Source organism: Ostrea edulis, chromosome 1 (genome assembly GCF_947568905.1).
Source record: "Ostrea edulis chromosome 1, xbOstEdul1.1, whole genome shotgun sequence".
NCBI lineage: Eukaryota > Metazoa > Mollusca > Bivalvia > Ostreida > Ostreidae > Ostrea > Ostrea edulis.
Genome location: NC_079164.1, coordinates 64,205,232 through 64,228,044, shown reverse-complemented (window position 1 = coordinate 64,228,044; position 22,813 = coordinate 64,205,232). Strand labels below are relative to the sequence as shown.

Below are 22,813 nucleotides of genomic sequence, written 5' to 3'. Positions count from 1 at the left end.
ATTTAGCTAACCATTCAGCCCATTTTTCCTGGACCAGAATTTTCATTAGGATTTAAAGATACATATTTTACTCCAAGAAATTCCATCTGGTGGTAGTGTTCTATATAAGTTATAAAATTTGCTCAGGCAGTACATTGTTATTCCGCCACAAATATAGGAACTAAACAGAATCTGATGTGATACTGCCACTTACTGTCATTAGAAGCGTCCATCATAATTTCATCAAGTGTCTTTTCCATGCCCTCTGCCTACGAAAGGAAGACATTGGTAAATATCAAATAATTGAAAATATAGTACAATCAATTCTTATTAATATATTTGTATATATCTTTGTGCTAATTAATCACATTACCCTACCTTCAGATACAGACATGATGCTATGAAAATTGCTAACAGTTTCATCTTTGTAGATGCTGTTTTTAATCGTTCAACCCTTGCCTCTGCGTTACCACTTCAAACCCCTTTCATTTATAGGTGTATTTTTAAGTGACAAGTATACGTCATATCTTACATGTATGCGTGACAAACTCGTTTGCGCAATCCCGGTGTCGGGTGCATAATGACTACTTTTGCCTCTGACAAATTATCAGGAACTATATAGCAATGCATCTTTATATCCCCCCTTTTTTTTCTTTTTTTTTTTTATTGTTGTTGTTTTTTTTTTGTTTTTTGTTTTATTTTTTGGTGTTTTTTTTTTGTTTGTTAATTAAAAATTTGAATATCAAAAAATGAAGATGTATAGTTCGAAGCAGAACAGGATGTAAAAAACATGTTCCTCAAATGTAACGGTCCACTCACTGTATGTGGATGTACTGATCTGTAAATTCTTGTGAGTTCGAGCCCCGCTCGTGCCAAACCTAAGACGTAAACATTCTTCGCCAAACGCTCTGCATTTAGAAGTGAAAATCACGGGTCTTTATGATATTTCCAACGGAAAACGAAACGGAATATTAGAATTAGAATGATTATTGTAGCTTAGATAACACTTAAAATCGGGCAAATACGCTTTATTTTAATTAAAATCAGAATTTTAGGAAGTTCTTTACAAGCGGTAAAACAGTGTTATCTTAAAATTGATTAAGCTAAATTAAATTGTGTATGAAAGTTTCGGCATTGACAGAGGTGTTGGCGAGCAGCGACACCTTTGGGTAGAGAATGGAAATGACACATAAAGGTTTATATGCCCCCGCCCTCTCGTAGCAAACGGTCTTTAACGCACATCTATGTATCAATACACATAATAGTGTATGTGTGTACCTACAACAGGGAGTGTGGTATACATAAAACAACGATAATTCATGATTTTATTAAGCCAACAAATTAAACATTTAGTGTTTGATTTATTACTATTTAACTAACAGACCCTGAGTGACCGCAACACTCCAATCCTAGATAGGAGAGAACTTCTGCTAGTTTATTTCTAATCTAACTACTGGTATTTTGTTATTTAGATTAATAATGATGTGACCTTTTAATTCCATTCAAATATGCATTCTCTCTTAGCCTTTAGCTATTTCATATATTACGAAATAAATCTGTTAATTCCTCTTGCTAAGGTAATAAAAAATGACCTTGGGCGGTGTCATTGGTTCCGTTTCAGTCGTTTTCCCCGCTGTATCTTTTCGGGTTCAACACTAATCCGCAAGATACCGGTATATGTACGAACTTTCACTTTACATTATTCGATCCCAAATGATGCATGCAAACCTTTCATACATACTGGTTGATATTGTGATACATGAATGTACAATGTACATGTATACTATACTAGGTGTAGAATTGTGAATGTACAATGTACATGTATACTATACTAGGTGTAGAATTGTGATAGATGAATGTACAATGTACATGTATACTATACTAGGTGTAGAATTGTGATACATGAATGTACAATGTACATGTGTAATGATTCCGGATATTTGAGGTACGACCATGAGGAGTTCTCAATTAGTCACTTTACATCACGTGATCTCATTTGTGTATAAATACCGAGACTCCGCAGTCGTCAGTGTCATTCAGATAGAAGACCCAGCCAAGTTGAGAGGACGAGAGTATGGGTACTAATAAAGTATTCATGGTAAATAATTCCTCGCCTGTTCTTACAGTTAGAGAGTGAATTTGGAAGGCCATCAGAAGTCTGGCCTGCCACGAAGAGGTTGACCTCCAGTAATGAGGCTAGCCATAATTCGTTTTGGGTGTCGTCCGCATTGGCTGAACAGACCGTCGTCCAGGCCGTTGTACTCATTGTCCGTCCTGAATAAGGCATCCTACAATGAGTGCAGTGGTTGAAGGGCTACCACATATACTGTCCGTCCTGAATAAGGCGTCCTACAGTATATGGGGTAATCCGAGGGCGACTGGGCTCTATATTTTGTTAAGTTAGCACTACCCGTTATCGTTGCTTGCCTCTGATTGATATAGTGATTCTCTGTTTGATGATAATTAACCTAGATAAGGTTAGGACATATTTGTATATTTTGGCAGTCCACTAAAATCATACCAATTAGTTTAAATTAGTTATTGTTGAATACCCCAAACCCTGGAATTGACCAGGTACGATCCCAGAAGTTAATGTGAATACGTTACACATGTATACTATACTAGGTGTAGAATTGTGAATGTACAATGTACATGTATACTATACTAGGTGTAGAATTGTGATACATGAATGTACAATGTACATGTATACTATACTAGGTGTAGAATTGTGATACATGAATGTACAATGTACATGTATACTATACTAGGTGTAGAATTGTGATAGATGAATGTACAATGTACATGTATACTATACTAGGTGTAGAATTGTGATAGATGAATGTACAATGTACATGTATACTATACTAGGTGTAGAATTGTGATAGATGAATGTACAATGTACATGTATACTATACTAGGTGTAGAATTGTGATAGATGAATGTACAATGTACATGTATACTATACTAGGTGTAGAACTGTGATACATGAATGTACAATGTACATGTATACTATACTAGGTGTAGAACTGTGATACATGAATGTACAGTGTATACTATACTAGGTGTAGAATTGTGATAGATGAATGTACAATGTACATATATACTATACTAAGTGTAGAATTGTGAATGTACAATGTACATGTATACTATACTAGGTGTAGAACTGTGATACATGAATGTACAGTGTATACTATACTAGGTGTAGAATTGTGATAGATGAATGTACAATGTACATATATACTATACTAAGTGTAGAATTGTGAATGTACAATGTACATGTATACTATACTAGGTGTAGAACTGTGATACATGAATGTACAGTGTATACTATACTAGGTGTAGAACTGTGATAGATGAATGTATAATGTACATGTATACTATACTAGGTGTAGAACTGTGATACATGAATGTACAATGTACATGTATACTATACTAGGTGTAGAATTGTGAATGTACAATGTACATGTATACTATACTAGGTGTAGAACTGTGATAGATGAATGTACAATGTACATGTATACTATACTAGGTGTAGAATTGTGATAGATGAATGTACAATGTACATGTATACTATACTAGGTGTAGAATTGTGATACATGAATGTACAATGTACATGTATACTATACTAGGTGTAGAACTGTGATACATGAATGTACAATGTACATGTATACTATACTAGGTGTAGAATTGTGAATGTACAATGTACATGTATACTATACTAGGTGTAGAACTGTGATACATGAATGTACAGTGTATACTATACTAGGTGTAGAACTGTGATACATGAGTGTACAATGTACATGTATACTATACTAGGTGTAGAATTGTGAATGTACAATGTACATGTATACTATACTAGGTGTAGAATTGTGAATGTATAATGTACATGTATACTATACTAGGTGTAGAACTGTGATACATGAATGTACAGTGTACATATATACTATACTAAGTGTAGAATTGTGAATGTACAATGTACATGTATACTATACTAGGTGTAGAACTGTGATACATGAATGTACAATGTACATGTATACTATACTAGGTGTAGAATTGTGAATGTACAATGTACATGTATACTATACTAGGTGTAGAATTGTGAATGTACAATGTACATGTATACTATACTAGGTGTAGAACTAAAATCAAATTCAAGTTGAATTATCTCAAAAGTATCTAGTTCGATTTAAGTTAGCTCATTACACTAAAATCTTATTTAATGGATCGTTAAAACACCTCTTGTGAAGTATGATTTTACCATCGCAAGAGTGATACAAGCTCTCAGGTATGCTATATGAATTTTTTGGTGATTTTTCACGGAATGATAAAAAAGGTGTTTTGTTTGCAAATAAGATACCCCAGAGTCCAAATTTTGCTGTGATTTAATGTATAATATGAATATCTAAGAAAGCATGCCTGAACAACTCAGATAAACATTCTAGTATTTTAGATAAAAAACTATTTATGAAAATTGAAAACGTTATTTGAAGCAAAACAAAAAAATAACTCTACGGATAAAATCTTCAAAAAAAACCCATGTCAATTAGATAAAAGATATATCAGATAAATATATGTTAAACAGAAATTGAAATGAGAGGGTCAAAATTCAGAAATATTACGATTTTTCAAATTTGAACCAAACCCGATCGGAATTATAAAAAAGTAGTCATAGAGAACATTATAATCAGAAAACTTCATTCTCGTGATGTAAAATGGTCTACAAATTAAATGAATTTATAAAGGAAACTCATTTATTGATGAAAAATGTGTACAATTAGCAACAATATGTTTATTTTAGTGATTTCTATCAATTTTGATCGGGATCGGTACTTTTTTCTCTCGTTTTGATATATTATTTGGTCATTTCGTTTCAATTTCTTTTTCAAGTATAGTTCCACGTAAAAATCAAGCAGAGGGTGATAAGTCGACCGTCGGGGATTTTTCATGCTATATGGGTATTATAAACAGAGTGAGTTTTGTCTATTATGTAAATTATTGCATCTGAAATTACCTAAATATGCCGATACGGTGACATATTACTCGTTCTTCACTGTCGGCTGCTTCAAACACGGTCTGAATACCTCCGTCAATCTTAAGTGATGACAGATGTCTGCCAATATCTTTCTGACACTCCCCAAGGGCAATAAGGGTGGTTTCCTTTAGATAGGGCTTGAAAGTAGAGCATACTTCGTCGGAATAATGCTCCACACTACAGATGGACCGAAACACACTTTTCGATCCGCCATATTCCGCGCACTTAGCGTTCTTGACGACGCAGCGCCCCTAGCGATCATCGAGTTAAATTCAAGAACGATAACCGAAATTGTACGAAAATCTAAACATTCAGCGATGCTTTAAAGTGTTATATTGAAACTTTAAAAAAAATTATTTCAGCGCATGCTATATTCATTTGTTTGATGTTATATAATGATATATTTTCATACCACCTTTGCTGTTTTTAGATTTCAAAGGGATTACAAGTAGTGTTTTGTATAGATTTGCACTATGCGTGAATCTCTCAAGTTCATGAATATGTATCCATAATTTTGGAACAAGGCGAAATAAATCAAAGCTGCTTTGTACTATTGCTAAACAGTACGGTGACTTAGTATGCTAAGTTTGGGATCATTTCGCGAACATGGACTTATCACGAAAATGCGATTTTGCCTGATTTTTACGTGGAACTATACTTAAATATCTTTATGCCTCCTATGAGAAGAAACCGTCCAGGCCGTAACAAATAACCAAACACTGTAATGCAGTTTTGTCGAATATGTCATTTATTGAATGACATAAGGTAAATTGTTAAGTAAAATGTATAACAAACCATTAAGGGGGATCACCTGAAAAAACAATACCTGCTGAAACATGTACATAGGTGTCAGGTAAAGTGTGATCCCCCTTGGAGACTGACTAGAAAAATACATGTAGTGAAAGTACAATTACAAGTTATAGAGTACATGGAACATGCATACAATATATACATAAATGAGTTAATCCTTGGAGGCGTCCAAAAAATTGCGCCACAAGACCTCACACAGTGAGGGATTGACGCCAACCAAGGAAGAAAAAAAAATAAAATAAAAACTTGTACTAAGATCCTACATTGTCCTTGAATGTAAACACACATTGGGACATGAAAATATATACATATGTGAGCAGATCTATGACTTAGGAAATACAGTTGATCATAATACACACATACTGAAGTAACAGGGATTGTTATGCACAGTAAACTATTTAAAGTGGTTAGCCAGCAAGGGAAAGCTAAGAAATTGTGAGGGATATTTAGTATATACATATACTGGTAATATGAAAGTCCCAATGCTGAAACATGCAGTCCAATGCTGACCATGACTCTAATGGACTTGATTTCAGGGTTTGCTAAAAAGGTAAAATTTTGCCCAAAAATAGAAACTATATGGGCGGTCAAATATGCATGGGTGTTAACGGTACAGGTAGCCAACTTACAAACAAGTACGGAAAGAAGGAAGTTAAATGCAATAGTGAGCAGCCAAATGCTGGACTCTGATCAAGTATAGTGAGCAGCCAAATGCTGGACTCAGAAATGGGTAGGGGGGCGGGGGGGGGGGGGGAGCCATCCACTAAAGGAGCAGCCCACTGCTGAACTCAGATGTGGATGGAGATAATTTGATTGGCTCAAAATCCGTTACTATCCGACGGTGTAAAAATCTACAAAATTCTCAAAGCGGCATAAATTGAATTATCTGTTGATAATATTGTTTTCTTAGACATATCGCTTTTCTAATTGACATATTTTTTGAAGATTTTATCCGTAGATTTAAAAAATATTAACAAATAACGTTTTCAATTTTCTAAAGAATTAGAACGTTTATATCTGAGTCTTTTGGGTATGTTTTGTTAGATATTTATATCATGCATCAAATCATAGTGAAATTTGGACTCTAGAATCTCTTATTGGCAAACAAAACACCTTTTTTATCATTCCGAGAAAAATCACAAAAACATTCATATAAAATAATTGAGAGCTTGTATCACTCTTTCGATGGTGAAATCATACTTCATAACAAGTGTTTTAACGAGCCATTAAATAAAATTTTGGTGTAATGAGCAACCTTAAAATTATTTTATCTTTTTCAATGTTGATTGTTTTGTTGGTTTTTTTTTTTTGGTGGGGGGTGGGGGGTTAAAATCTCTTATCCATTAGATAGGCTCATAAAATCGTTTCTTAAGGTATATATATTTGAAAGAACATACTGTCATAATCATGGGTTTGAGGTGTGAAACAGGTACTAAGGGATATTTCATACTTTTATAACCATGGGGGTATATATCCGGTTCTTATTACTTTCGTACGGAAGTCGATAGGTGCCAAGGTATAGAATTAATATTCATTTAACTAGCGGGCACCACTTGATTACGGCTAAAAATATTTGAAAATAAATGGAAAGTTTAAAAAAAAAAATTGAGTTGAAACCTAATCTGGTTTCTCTGCAATAAAAACGCACTTAACTTCCTGTGCCAGCCTGTCCTAAAGCCCGAATTTTATTGTTTACAGGGCTATACACTACCCTGCATTCAGTGCCACCCCCACCCCTTTCCCCCCGCACAAGCATCAGAGGGTACATCAGCATGGGAATTCTCATTTGCATAATTATGTCAACTTCCGTCCAACCTGCAGTGGTTTGTCGAATTTGAGAAGCAGTAGATGATATTTGACGGTTGTTCATAACCAATAAATGGACTTCATTTCCATATTATTTAATAACTTTTAAAGTGATGACTTAGCAACGATGCTGATTGGTTGAAAAATTGGTTTGATTTCTGTGTCAAAATTTCGTTCGGAGTTCATCTGCACTAAGCACACGGGACTACTTTTCTCTGAATTGCGTCTTCCCCGTTGTAATTTTAGCGCTATTTATAGAACGGGATTTTCAACACAAGCATTATATATAACGAAATGCATTCGTTTGATTTTTGTTTTTCATTGCTATCAAAAATAAGCACAACTAAAGATATGAATAAAATACAAATTAATTTAAAGAAACAACATACATAGGCGATTACGTGGCAGAATAGTCAACTTGATGACGTAGACCACTTACTGGTAGAAGTAGACAGATTACACGAGTTCCCGGTATGAATCGTCTGCTTTACGAGATTGATAACATGACGGAGCAAGTGGCGACTTCTGATCTGGTAAATATCACAGGCAATTGCATCGCTTGGGGGTCGAATTTACTATATAAAGAGTAAAGGTATAGAACTCTAAATATAGGGTACCCAAGTTAGCCGATGTAAAAACAATAAATCAATTGATATAAAATTCTACTTTGTATTTTAATTCATTAATACATAATCAATATACATTACTATCAAAGTTCATCTCGAAATTCCCTATACTCCCCAAGATATGCAGAAATGAATTCGGAAAAATGCCTATTATTTTTTGGTCGACTTTTAGTTGGGCCCTGGCACTATACGACTAAACAGAATGTTTGAGCATTGCAACAAGCTATTACATAGAATGTACAGCATAAGATATCATTTCTAAAATGAATTTCGTACCCCAATTCATAAAATGAAGTCCGTAATAGCTCCAAGTGACTGAAATTTTTTAAACCGTCTGTACTTTCACATTGATGACAATAGCAGCCATTACGGTAGTTATGACTAATTACCCAAAAGAGATGGAAGGACCCATAACGATTTAGAGACTCAAATACTAATATTTATTTAAACAGTATTTTATTATGAATAACATAATAAGGATTAGGCAGTAGGCAATGTCTATGTAAGCCTTCTCCTTTAAGGTACAAGGTAAAGTCCACATAATTATACACACAAGAAATTGCAATATAGATATGAAGTAAAAGGATAATAAGTCATTCCAAATATAATGATTATATAAGTATTATGTTTTCTTGATATGAATAATAGGCTAATAAAAATAGAAATGTGGGGTGGTTAATGGGATCTATATGACATACAAAAGAGAAAAAATGAAATCAAATAAAAATAGTGAAAGAAAAACGAATAAGTACAACAGGGGAAAAAAACCCTTGAGAGTACCGACTCTAACATGATAAGAATAGACATACATATCAAATACACATGTATTAAATGCATTTTTAGAATCTTTTGCTTTCTATAATATATTTCTGAACATATTCAAAAATCTTTATATTATCTTTGAACCCAAGAATCTCATCACCACTCAGCAATAACTTTAATGATATGGGAACTTGTAGTTGCATTGAATTTATTGACTCTAAAAGAGCAATTCTTTGTACTGAGTACTGAACACATTCAAAGAAAAAATGATAAGCATTTTCAGCAGGGTGACCACACAAATCACAAGTAGCATCATCTCGTAGAAATTGACTATGTAAGTCAAAATTTAGATTACTAGCATTATTTCTCAATTAGCAATGCCAGATGTTTGCATTGCGTTTACTATGATTAAACAGTTTATTTGGTTTATTGTAGTACATATTTTTTATAGCAGTTTTAAATGATATTAGAGTAGGAAGGTTTCTAATATAGGCAGGTAGGTCATTCCATAGTTTAATTGGTGAAGGTACAAAGCTATTCATATATGATGAGGTCCTAACTTGAGGAAGAATAAATTTAAGATTATCATAGTTTCTCAATTGATATAAATTTTGTGGAGGAATGAAAGGCATCAAAAGTTCTTGAAGATATTGAGGGGCAATTTCATATACTATTTTGTAAAATAAAATAAGTTTATAAACTTTTCTTCTGGTCGATAAGCTATCCCAGCCCATTTCATCATATAGTGCTGACCTGGAAGAATTTACTCTCATTCCAGTGATTATTCTTGCTGCAGAAACCTGAACATTCTGTAGTAAATTAGATTCTCTTTCTGTACAATTATCCCAAACTAAATTACCATATTTAATAACAGGGGGAATAAAAGAAAAATAAATTTTTATCAAAGATTGCCTATTTAAAGTATATTTCAGCATGCGTAAGATGTTTAGTCTATTAGATGCCTTTTCATGAATATCTAATATGTGTGATCTCCAGGTGCCATCAGATTGAAATTTTAATCCTAAATGAGTATGATTTTCTGTGTTCATAACTTCCGGACCATTATAACCAAAATTTTACTTTAGGATGTGAGATATGTTTTCTTGTGATATCTAGATTGATTGTTTTTTGTGGATTAAAATTCACAGCCCATTTTATAGACCATTGCTTTATTTTCTGAAGATCATTTGTTAGTGAATAAGCTGTTGTTATTATGTCATCATCAACAATAACATACAAAGAAGTGTCATCCGCAAAAAGTCTTACACTATTTGACAGATCATCAGATATGTCATTTATATATAACAAAAACAAAAATGGTTCTAAAACAGACCCCTGAGGAACTCCAGAATTTGTAGTTCTAGAAGAAGTAAATCCATCTACGACAACTTTTTGAGATCTGTTAGTTAGATAGTTATCAACCCATTTAATAATTTGTTCAGATATACCGTAGAGTTTTAACTTAAATAGAATACCTTTGTGCTAGACTCTATCGAAGGCTTTAGATATATCACAGAAAATAAACCTTACATCTTTACCTTTGTCGAGACTTGAATTAATAGAGTTGTATATCTCAACAAGTTGGTTTGTGGTTGAGTCCCCAGGTTGGAATCCAGACTGATATTTGTAGATAATGTTGTTGTCTAAGACGTAGTTGTAAGATGCTTAAAAATTATTTTTTCCCTAGTATTTTACAAAGAGCTGATGTGACTGATATTGGCCTATAGTTGTTTACATCTTGTGCACTACCTTTATTTTTGTACATTGGTGTAATTTGAGCTATCTTCCATAATCTTGGAAGTTTACCCAGTGATAATGATAGATTGAATAATTTTGTAAGAGGCTTGTAAATTGATGAGGCTATATTTTTTTTAGGATTCTAGGTGGTAAACCATCAGGACCCGGAGGTTTGTTAATATTCAATACCAATAGTTGATCATGTACTTCTTGTTCAGATATACTGATATCATCAAGAGGATGATACATAGGCGGTCCTGGACCATGTAGAGGTATATCAGGTTCTTGGTGCATGGTAGAAATATTGGCAAAAAATGAATAAAGTGTATTGGCCTTATCTATAGGATGAAATAATGTTTTGCCTGATAATCTAATATGTGGCATAGGCTTGTGGTTGTTATTATGTTTTGATAGAGATTGAATTATTCTCCACCATTTGCCAGGTGGAATGTTTTTGTTAATTTGTTCTGTAAGCTTTTTATTATAGTTTTCTCTAGAACGTCTTATTTCATCAATTACTTTATTTCTTAAAAACCTATATTTACTTCAATGTGATGGGTTTTTAGTTCTGACTGCTTTATGATGAATCCTATTTCTTTTCCTCATCAGACGCCTAATTGCATTGGTCATGAACACTTTGTCTGTGGGCCTAATAGTGACAATTTATCAATATTGATTCATTATAGTACATAAATTATGCTAATAACAAGTCTTTATAAATATACAAATGTCTTATTATGTCTATTTTTATCTAAATCACATTATCACAGGTGTTTGACGATTTATAATAACGATGTCAATGTGGATAGTTAGTGGAACCGATGAAAATGACTGTGGTAAGTGAAAGTACAGACGGTTTAAAATTTTCAGTCATTTGGAGCTATTACGGACTTCATTTTATGAATTTATGAATTGGGGTACGAAATTTATTTTAGAAATGATATCTTATGCTGTACATTCTATGTAACAGGTTGTTGCAATGCTCAAACATTCTGTTTAGTCGTATAGTGCCAGGGCCCAGCAAAAGTCGACCAAAAAGTAAGAGGCATTTTTCCGAATTCATTTCTGCATATCTTGGAAAGTGTATGGAATTTCGGGATGAACTTTGGTAGTAATGTTGATTGAATATGTATGAATAATCTAAAATACAAAGTAGAATTCTATATCAATTGATTTATTGTTTTTACATCGGCTAACTTGGGTACCCTATATTTAGAGTTCTATACTTTCACTCTTTATATCGTAAATTCGACCCCCAAGCGATGCAATTGCCTGTGGTAAATATTAATGAAATTCAACTTCGATATATGGGGATCAGTCAACGAGTGCTATTTAGATGAAGAAGTGTTGAACTTTTTACTCGATATTGAAATGGAGCCGAGTTGCATTCCACCGTTCCAACGACACAACCAGTGTTCAGCGTCTCCTCCAACACAATGCAGCATAAATCCAGTCACCACTTGTTATCTTCCTTTATATTTGATTCAGCTTTTAACCATTGCACCTTTAACTTGGCGTATAATCCATTTAAATCTGCACAGTAACTGTACCTGACCTGAACGCACAGCCATGCTAGTTTGTTGTTGTTTTTATTCTTACATATATGTATTCCTACACGCCATTTCAAAAACGTTAATTCAAGCTTTTTGATGGGATAAGCTATTTGTTTTTCTATCTTAAAACATAATTAAATGATAAGAAATAAAACTTAGACGGAAAACTTTTTCATCAATGCGCTACTACGCACATTGATGAAGTTTTCCGTCCAATGTTTCGTTTGATACATGCATCAAACAAAGAATTACAAGTTTCATTTCTTAAGTCACCATGACGATGCGAGAGGTAAGACCTTAACAGAGTTGCTTCTAAACGGTAGGGGTCTAAATGTCATATTATATCGAACTTTTTGCCGAAAATTGCAAGTGATGCAGCTGGTAAAACAGAAAACTAAGATGGCGGCGTGATATACCTTGTGAATAGTTAATCCGAGATCCCTATGACTCTTGTCCCCGCTTAAGAGTCAGAGGAATCTCGGATTGGTGAATAGTTTGCTTATGGGAAGACAATATTTTATCATAGATATTTAAAACGTCGAGTGCCTGTACGCATAAGATATATATTGAAATAGGTTATATAAGATAATTTGCTATTGACAGAAATTAATCCAGATGCAATGGACATTTGTTGGGCAAAAGAACGAGAAAAAGAGAGAGACTGGGGCTCCCATATTTCCTTTGAGGTCACATGTCTATTGTTTTCTACTCAATATATATATATGTTTTTCTTTTATTATCATATTTCATAATATAAGTTTCTTGAGGTAATTCATACCGATCACGGTAGATCAGTAGTAGAGCTTTCGCTTCGAGACCGGAAGGTCGTGAGTTCGAGCCCCGTTCGTGCCATAGCCTCTTCAAACCTGAGATGTTAACATATGTAGTAATTGCTCATTTCCCAAACGCTCGACATTTAAATGTGAGAATCACGGATTTTTCGGATCTGACCTTAAAAGCGGAGGTCCCGTGTCACGGCAGGCGTTGGCACGATAAAGGACCCTCACTGTTACAGCCCTCAGCGCTAAGCATAGGTCTAAATTTGTGGTACTTCACCTGTAACTAGTGACGTCTCAATATAAGTGAAAAATGCATGATGGGACGTGAAACAAACAAACAATCAATCAATCATGATTATGATTCTTTATTTAAAGGCTACAAATAAATGAATCTTATCTAAGTAGAAGTCTTATAAACTCTGTAAATACGTTGTGTATATTACTGTGTATTAAATAAATTATGTATCATTAGATTGCAGCGTTGGTTAAATCACTTCAAATTTATATTTTATTGAAAGTAGATATTAACGACAAACTAACAACCCAACTTTGTTACAAACTTGATGATTTCAGCTTCTCCATCGTCAACTTCCCATACTTATGTAGCAATATTCCATTATCATCTGCATATGATGTTAATATCTCTCAACTGATTCGATATGCAAGAGCTTGTTCTGCGTATGGTCAGTTTTTAAATCGAAACAGGCTACTTGCAAACAAGTTGATGGTGCAGGGGTTTCAACAGTCTCGTTTTAATGTCAACATTTCGCAAATTTTATGGTCGCTATCACGATCTAGTTTGCCAATAATACAAATGCTGTCTGATATGTTTCATACCAATTGTTAGGCCGCTCTTGGCACACTGATTTTGACTACGGATAACTCCGTTTACCTGATCAAGATATAGGGCTCACGGCGGGTGTGAGCGGTCGACAGGGATGTTTACTCCTCCTAGGCACTTATCTCGAGATTCGGCTCGGTTGAATATTTGGACTGACGCCTTCACCTAATCTCGGAGCAGTCCTTCATAATTCATGTCTGGAAATTCACTTTCAGCTTCGACCAGTTCTAGCAATTAATGCTCACTTAGGTGATACTGCTGTTCGTTTCAAATAAGTGATTTGACTATCAAACTAACTCTCTATCACTATTAATTTTGTATTGCTTACCGTCTAGGTATAAAAATCCCAAAATGAAAATGGGCACTAAATTTTCCGGTCAAATGAAGACTTCCATGGCACAATATTTTATCTCCTGGAATTGAAGAGTTCCTATAGTCTGCTTTATCTATTTACTGATACATTGTATCTCTACATACCTACTAGCATTTCGCTAATTTAAAAAAAAAACTATTGGAACTCTTCAATTTTGGGGGATAAACTATTGCGCCATAAAAGTCTTGATTTTAACGGAAAAATTAGTGATGGTTTATTTTATGGAATTTACATACTTAGACGATAAGTAATGCAGCATTAAGAGTGATACAGATTTGGTTTAATAGTCAACTAACTGATTTGAAGCGAACGGCAGTGTCACCCAAGTGCACATTAATTGCTAGAACCACAGGCACCTGAAGTATGGATATTACTACCCCTCCCCCCCCCCTTTTTTTTTTGATAAAAAAAAATTTGGTGCCAATAATTTCTCTGATATGTGTGAATTCCCAGTCTATATCATCCCTCTTTCGATTTATGTAATCGTTTCACGCTTTTTGTAAGCTTTAGAGATTGGCCTTCTACCAGTACCAGTATAATAAAATACACAAGGTATGAAACAAAAATTTGTAAACAAACAAGGGGTCCCCTTTTCGGGGCACATTTTTCAAGTAATTACTGCGTTACCTAAGGAATTTTGGCGAGCGGCAGGTCAGGGAGATGTCATACTACAAGTCTCTTTAACTCAAAACCCATCTCATCTCTTTTATTTGACACAATTTTGCGTGCATTGATCGGACAGGGCTTCATCTCTTCCACTGGCAGCCAAAAAGGAGGTCACAGAGTACGAATTTGTTGTACACGCCGTGTGATTGGTTCGCAAAGACGTTGCCTAGTCTCGGGATCATCCGAATGGTCTCGGGATTATTCGCGGACCAATTACACGATTCGTTATAAAGTCGTCTTTTCGTTATTTCGGGGCGAAAAGTCGCTAATTATCATTTTGTCGTCTTTTCATTTGTCGTTTTTTCGCCTCGAAATAACGAAAAGAGTCAAATGGTAAAGTGGCACGAATCAGCCACCATACTTTGTTGCTATATGCGGACGACATAGCGATTGTAGCGAAGTCCAAATCAGACCTTTAGTGTATGTTAGATAGGCTTCATCAGTAGCGCAAAACGATGGAGAGTTATAATCAACAACAAGTCAAAGTGCATTCATATAGAAAGGGCAGTATGAATTAAACGAACTGCAATTTTACATTTTCTATTGGTAAGAACGCCCGAAATTGTTAAGCAATACAATTACCTAGGATTGATATCTTGTTATAATGACTCTTTTCTAAACAAGGTAGATTTAGTCGCAAAAAGTGGAGGTTGAGCACTTGGACAAATTATAAAATGTATCGCAAAAATTTAGAACAACAAAGACTTTGGTTTCAAATCTTATGAGAGACCGGTCGCAGTAGCTCAGTGGTAGAGCGTTCGCTTCCTAACCGGGAGGTCGTGAGTTCGATCATCGCTCGTACCATGGCCGCATCAAACCTAAGGCGCTAACATAGGTAATTGCTCCTTCGCCGAACACTCGACATTTAGAAGTGAGAATTGTGGTGCTTTCCGATTTGACCTTAAAAACGGAGGTCCTGTGTCGCGGCAGGTGTTGGCACGTTAAAGAACCGCTAAATATAGGTGTAAATCTACAGCTGGTTTTTGATTGATATGAGTGAAAAATTCTCGACAGGACGTAAAACAATCAATCAATCAAATCTTACGAGAAACCTTTTTACTCTTGAGTTGCCCCGGTTCTTGATTATGCAGCTAGTGTGTGGGGATACCAAAAATTCCAGGCTATAAACAACATCCAGAACAGGGCCATAAGATACCTCTTTGGAGTACACAGATTCGCACTCACTCTGGTTATAAACGGCTTTGTTGAATGGCTACCGAGTCAACACCCACGGTGGTGAGATTCTGGAACAGACAGGTCTGCTTAGAGGACGATCGGATAACAAAAGCATTGCCTGTTGAACACATTATTATGTATTCGTTTACAGTTAGTCGTCCGTCGCGGTAGCTCAGAGGTAGAGCGTTCGCTTCGTAACGGGAATGTCATGAGTTTGAGCCCCGCTCACCTAACATAGGTGGTGATTGCTCCATCGCCAAACGCTCGGCATTTAGAAATGAGAATTGCGGGTCTTTCGGATATGACCATAAAAACGGAGGTCCCGTGTCGCGGCAGGCGTTGACACGTTAAAGAACCCTCACTGATATGGCCGTAAGCATAGGTCTTAAATTGTAGTACTTCGCCTTCAACTGTTGACGTCTGAATGCGAGTCAAAAATTCTCGACGGGGCTTAAAACAAACAAGCAAACAAAACATACCCTAACAAACTAGACAGTGATTCCTTCAACAAACAAAAAGACCGAGCGAAGTCAAACAGGTCAAATAATCTGATAAGATACAGAAATAAGTGTCAGCTGTAGGTTGGTTTAGTATGCATGTACATGTCAAGAGAATCACTTAATACGTTACTTCCGCACTAGTCAACCGTGTAACATCTCATCAGATGAGTAAACAAACAACATCCTGTATATCCTGAGTCATTGTCCTGTGAGAAAAAATTAACTTCACCGTCACTTGATTTAGGGAATTGTGTTATAAAATGTGAATACATATTGTACAAGCTAATTGAATCGAAATTATTCAGAGAATGAAATTTCTATTTTGTTGAATCTGAAATTAGGATAAAGATCGTCAATCTTTTTTAACACAGTATGTTTAAGACATATTTACATGTACTAAAATCTAAAGAAATGAAAGTAGAATGAAAATATGAAGAAGAAAAATTATTGAAAGTGGTAGCGCTTCCTGCGACGTGGAGCGTTGCAGTTCATACCCTCTTGTATTTTCAAAACTGACATTTTGAGATTTGAGAAAATCTAAGTGCATGTGCACTTACAGCACACACAGTTCAGTTTCCCTGTACAATTTGATGTATCAGTCCTTTAGCGTGACAGAAATTGATAATTTTAGAATTCACGTGATGCCCATTTAAATTGCAGAAAGGCATTAAGTACAGTTATGTATATGTTGGTAAACATTTCATGACTACTAAGAGGTTTGGTAGCCGAGCGAAGCGAGGGACATACATGTAATCGAGTGGCGAAAGAACAGATTACAACATACTTAGTACATACTAGCAGTACTTTACTCTCTGTGGTGTCTGTTTAACTTAATCATCAAAATTTATCTTGATTGGTGCAATTTTGTATTGGCTGGGTTTGATAATTAGTGCTCTTATTCTAACGTTCAGAAATTTTACAACATTTACAATGTTAGGAAAGGCATGGTGTACTGGTGGGTTTGATAATTAGTACTCTCAAGGAGAGTTTACCTTTGTGCAAAAACCAGGTGAGGATCGTGTGTACAATTTTAAAAATCGTTTCCTCATTTTTACGATTTAGTAAATCGTAAAAACAAAAGTTTAAAAGTCGTGTGTACGATTTACTAAATCGTATACAGTGTATTCGACTTTTATAAATCATTTACACGATTTACTATATCGTAGAAACAACTTTTAGGTCCTCTGGTGTGTGTCTGTCCTGTTAACAATTGATTGATTATTTCAATTCAATTTATTTATTGACATCACCATGTTGGCATACAATCAAAATAACAAAACAAATGAGATAACAAAAAGAAGAGAAAAACAATTATAACACAGTGACTATAGCATATAAGACATATCCATACGGTTCTTTAAAGTCCATGAATGTGTTTTCTCTGTATAAAGCATCTATCTAAATAGTTACACAAACGTTTTGTAATATTATAATCACATGGGTTAACAATTTATTTAATGTAATCAGTACCATAGTATAATTTATCACATAAAATATCATAATATTGAAATCGAAGTTTGTCATACACAGGACAGTAAGGTACAAAATGTTTTTGGTTTTCAACAAATGATTTATAAGCATATCATATACGTTTTTCCTTCGGGATTATTGGTTTACAATATCTGCCTGTCTCAATAAATAGTGAATGTGCACTTATTCTTAATTTTATAAGCTGTGATCTTTCACACTTTTTTAAAAGGAAACTTTAAGTAATCCTGCAATTTTTATTCATTACAATTTAAGATTTTACTATAGAAAAAAAGTTTTCCTGAGTTAAATAATGAGATTTTGTTCAATTGTTCATAGGTCATGTCAACAAAAGTTTTATTAAGCTTGCACTTAGACTCCTTATGAGAAATATTTAAAGAAGTCAAGTTTAGTTATGTTGAAGATTGAAAATCTTGCTTTGCCATGGATTATAGCATTTTCAAAAAGCTAATTCTTTGTCTTCTTTAAAAGCTGATACTAAAAGTGCATTATTATATGTGGTACTTGATTCCAAATCTCTTAATCTTGTATAGTATTGAAACACGTTTTCATAACATAAGTAGTAGAGTGGATAAGAACCCAATTCAGCATTGACTGCTAAATTTGATGCTTTTCTATGTACACCTAAAATATCTGATTTTGTGGTTTTTTTTCAAATGGAAAACATTCTGAGGTTTTAATATCTAATTTACATGTATAATCCGTAATCCATAGTTCAGATCCACATGTTATAATTGGTACAATCATTGATTGTGAGTAAAACTTGGATTGAAAGATTGTTGTTTCCAGGTATACTTGATTTCAATGCATAATATGCCTTTTACCACGTTCTGAAAGTTGTTCAGAAGCAAACTTTAGTTTTCCATTTGATGTAAATACAAGTCCTAAATATTTATATTGATCTATTATAGGTACAATGTTATGCTTATAATAAAAGCCATACATATCTTTCATTGATGCACTTCTAGAGAAAATCATTGCATTGGTGGTTTTTTTCTTTTTCATATTCACTTGTAACTTCCAATGTGTACAATATTTTTCTAAAGCATTCAAACAATGTTGAAGCCCAGATGAAGATTCAGAAATTAAAACTAAGTCATCAGCAAAAACAACATGTAATTAACAGGCATTGAGTCTAAATATGCTGATAAAGTATCTGAACTATTTAAGTATTCTAACAAATCATCAACATATATGTTAAACAGTGTAGGACTTAAATCATCCCCTTGTTTTACCCCTCTGTTTGCTATGAATGGTTCACTAACCATGTTATTATTTTTACAAGAATACAGTGTATTGGAGTACATGTACATGTTACATAGAAGTTTATGAAAGTTTCCACCAATGTATTTATTTAAAATACCCAAACACATGTACGTGTTTATCATTTCCTAACATCCCAATACTCAAAGACGGAAACGCAGCCATGGACATCGTTCATATAAAAGACCAAGTATAAATGCAATCGTAACTACTCGGCTATTTCCGTAACCGCAAATGAACCTCGTATGTGGATCGACGCCATCAGAGTTGGTTGCTACGTATACATAAACGTAACTATGACGTCACAATCGTACGTTGCACTTTCAAACGTGAGCTTTCAAATGCATCTAAGATATTATACACATCTAAGGTATTGCACCACTATCAATTTCCACTTACATGTTTATGTATTAGAGTGAATAAGACGTTAATGATACCAAATCTGAATCTGTGGTGAAAATATAAATAACACATTATCCAGGGATTCGGTTCTGGCCTTTTAACCTCATCCACGGGCGCGCTTCTGGCGAAGAAATGCATCGATTTGATGCAATTCTTGCGCCGATCCACGTCCGAGTCTTCTTACCGGTTACGGAAAAGGACGAGCGCGTGATCCGATTGGTATAAATGATGTCACGTTTGATTCACTTTTGCCTTACGTCAACAGACAATTAGGTCCACATCATATTCGTACGAAACTTTACTCTGTTCCATTAAGAATTTTACATACGTTATTCAAAGAAGCTACAGCTAGTCTATACTTGGATTTTTCAACACTTGAATATAGACTGAACTCTATGATTATAGATGTTGCCTATCACAGGCTCTTTAAACCAGCACGGGTCATGGATGATATTCCTTCCAAATCATGCCGCCAGTTCCTTAAGCTCAAATTTACAAACAAAGGTGCCGTGAACATAAGCAACATTCTTCGTCATAAAAGGGTTCAGTCGTGTATTCCAACTTATTTCAAGTTCAAGTCTACACCCTGTATTTCCTACAACTATACTTCTACTATTGCATCAAAACTTTTTAATTATAAACAAACTTTGCAGTGCCTAGATATAGACCATCTTATACGTAATCTTGTTCTCCATCTTCTTTCAACTATAGTCCAGCTGGACATGTCATTACTGGTGATGTTGATATAGTTGAAAATGAGGACCTCAAATAACTTATTCTAAAAGGTCATAAATACAGAGAACCTCGGTCTTTTAATTGGCGACAGAACTGCATCTCTATTATGAATTCTGTCGAAGATTATGCCGGACGATGGGCTAAATATGAAAAAGAAGAACTTGATTCATTGTCAGAATGGGTTAAAAGCATAAGAGCAATATTAAAATCCCGCATTAGACATATTAAAATAAAAGTACGTACCATCTATCCTTCTGTGTTTAGTAAAACCACAAGTGATAAAAGAATTAGATAGATAACACGAGGAATGTGTTTTGGTTCCAGCTGACAAAGCTAGTAACAACATTGTCTTTGTTTGTAAGGCTCATTATTACAACTGTATTTTAAACGAACTTGGCATTAATTCCACTTTTGGTAATCGTATTTATTCTCCAACTGCCCTTTCAAAAGATGAAATTCTTTAAAACCATGCTTCAGTTGTAGACACATTTTAAAATATCCCAGTCAATGGGTCAAATGAATGAGTTACCGTACCTATACTGGATTCCTAAACTACATAAAAACCCTTACAAACAAAGATACATTGCTGGATCCAGTAAGTGCTCCACCAAGCCCCTATCTTTGCTCTTCACGAAAATATTAACAGTTGTGAAGGAGAAACTTCAAACTTGCTGTGCGACTACATATAGCAGAAGTGGTGTTAATCAAATGTGGATTCTAGAAAATTCTAAAGAACTTTTAGTAAACTTGAAATCGCAAAACTTTTCCCTAATCAATAACATCAAAACCTATGACTTTCAACACTATACACGACCATTCCTCACGATGAATTAAAAACTATGTCACATTAAAATCTATTTGTATGTTTCATTCTTAGTTCAGTTTTGTTTTGTCAAATCAAACGTAGCTTTATCCTGCTTGGGACCTCTTTTAAATTGTAAATACCCCTGTATTAAACCTCAATCCATTGGACCATAAAACCGCCAGTCCGTGCTCTCAGTAGGAACCGAGCTGTCCAGCGAGAAGGACGCATTCATCTGAGCACGCTTTCACCAGAATGTTGTGACAGCAATTACAAAATAACTATTGCAGACACTTTGACTTTGTTGTAAATGTTGCCCGTGTCCAGCTTGTTCTGAGGTGAGTTTTATGTAACGATTTTTATATAGTATTTTCTTTGTTAAAAAGGTCTAAAGCTTCCAAGTATCTTTATTCATACTTTGTGTTTTGTGCTTGTTTCAATACCGGTTTCCTTTTTCATAAACGTGTACGCTATATAGTCCTGTTTGTAAAGTTACGGCGTGTAGTACTGGCCATAATTGTTTCGCTGTAAGAAACGTATTGTGTAACTTGTGCATAAAATTGCTAGTTTTGTGTATCTTGTTATAATATGAAGTAACTTATATGTATAACGTGTATGTGTGGTATAATTATCCATTCATAATGGAAAGTAAGGGTTCAAACTGAAAACCTGTGTGTATGTGTACGTTTATATAGTATGACTTTATTGTCGTAGGTGCTACCTTGTAGTGTGTACCAAGTACAAATGTACCAAGTACAACAGTATAGAAACCAAATACTTTGGGGAGCATCGACATGTGTGTTGTGTCCACGTAAGACAGCAGTCATCAGCGTAGTGGATCTGTGTATAAGCCAGACGCCATTTGAGGAACTTTTACGCTCAACGCCATAAACCGGGACCAGAAACTGTTAAATTTTAGTTGTATACAAAATAAATGTGTAACTTGTTTCTGTGACTGTATCATTTATCACATTCTAGCGCGGTTATCCGTGACAGACCAGACTTTTTGATATCATAGACAGTTGCTACTTCAAAAAAAAATGGTAAAAGGAAATATTCATACCTAGTGATCAGTCATTCAAAAACTTTGTAAAAAACCACTCTGATTCAACGCACAAGTACTTTAAAGTTGAAATAAGAAAAATGCTAGAGTTCCTCATTGACAATATCTTCGTGGTCTTTGGTGATCAGGTCTTCCAACAGTCTGTTGGAATTCCCATGGGCACGAATTGTGCTTCTTTGTTAGCTAACCTGTTTCTATATTCATATAAAGCAGAATTTATTCAAAAACTTCTACGTGAGAAGAAAAAATCTCTTGCTGTGGCCCTTAATTCGACATTTAGATATATCGACGACGTTTTGTCTATTAACAATAATAACTTTCATCCATATGTCGATTCGATTTATCCCTGTAAGCTCGAAATACCACAGTCGTCCACTTCTGCTTCATACTTCGATATTTTATTTAAAGTAGACATTAACG

The 22,813-nt window shown here is 34.6% G+C and overlaps 1 protein-coding gene and 1 long non-coding RNA gene across 2 annotated transcripts in view; one reads left to right on the top strand and one right to left on the bottom strand.

Annotated features, from left to right (window-relative positions):
* LOC125647558 (zinc metalloproteinase nas-14-like) overlaps positions 1 to 492 on the bottom strand; it is a 16,643-nt gene extending 16,151 nt beyond the window's left edge. Inside the window, exons 1-2 of the mRNA XM_048874273.2 lie at positions 358 to 492; positions 194 to 248 (exon numbers count right to left, since the gene is read on the bottom strand). Of these exons, the coding sequence (XP_048730230.2) occupies positions 194 to 248; positions 358 to 402 (100 nt within the window). The 5' untranslated portion in view covers positions 403 to 492. The remainder of the gene's footprint in view (positions 1 to 193; positions 249 to 357) is intronic.
* A 20,650-nt stretch (positions 493 to 21,142) lies between these two features.
* Positions 21,143 to 22,278, top strand: LOC130052186 (uncharacterized). The gene is made up of 2 exons (XR_008800567.1): positions 21,143 to 21,668; positions 22,045 to 22,278. It is a non-coding gene; the product is annotated as an uncharacterized LOC130052186 (long non-coding RNA).
* Positions 22,279 to 22,813: the final 535 nt, after the last annotated feature.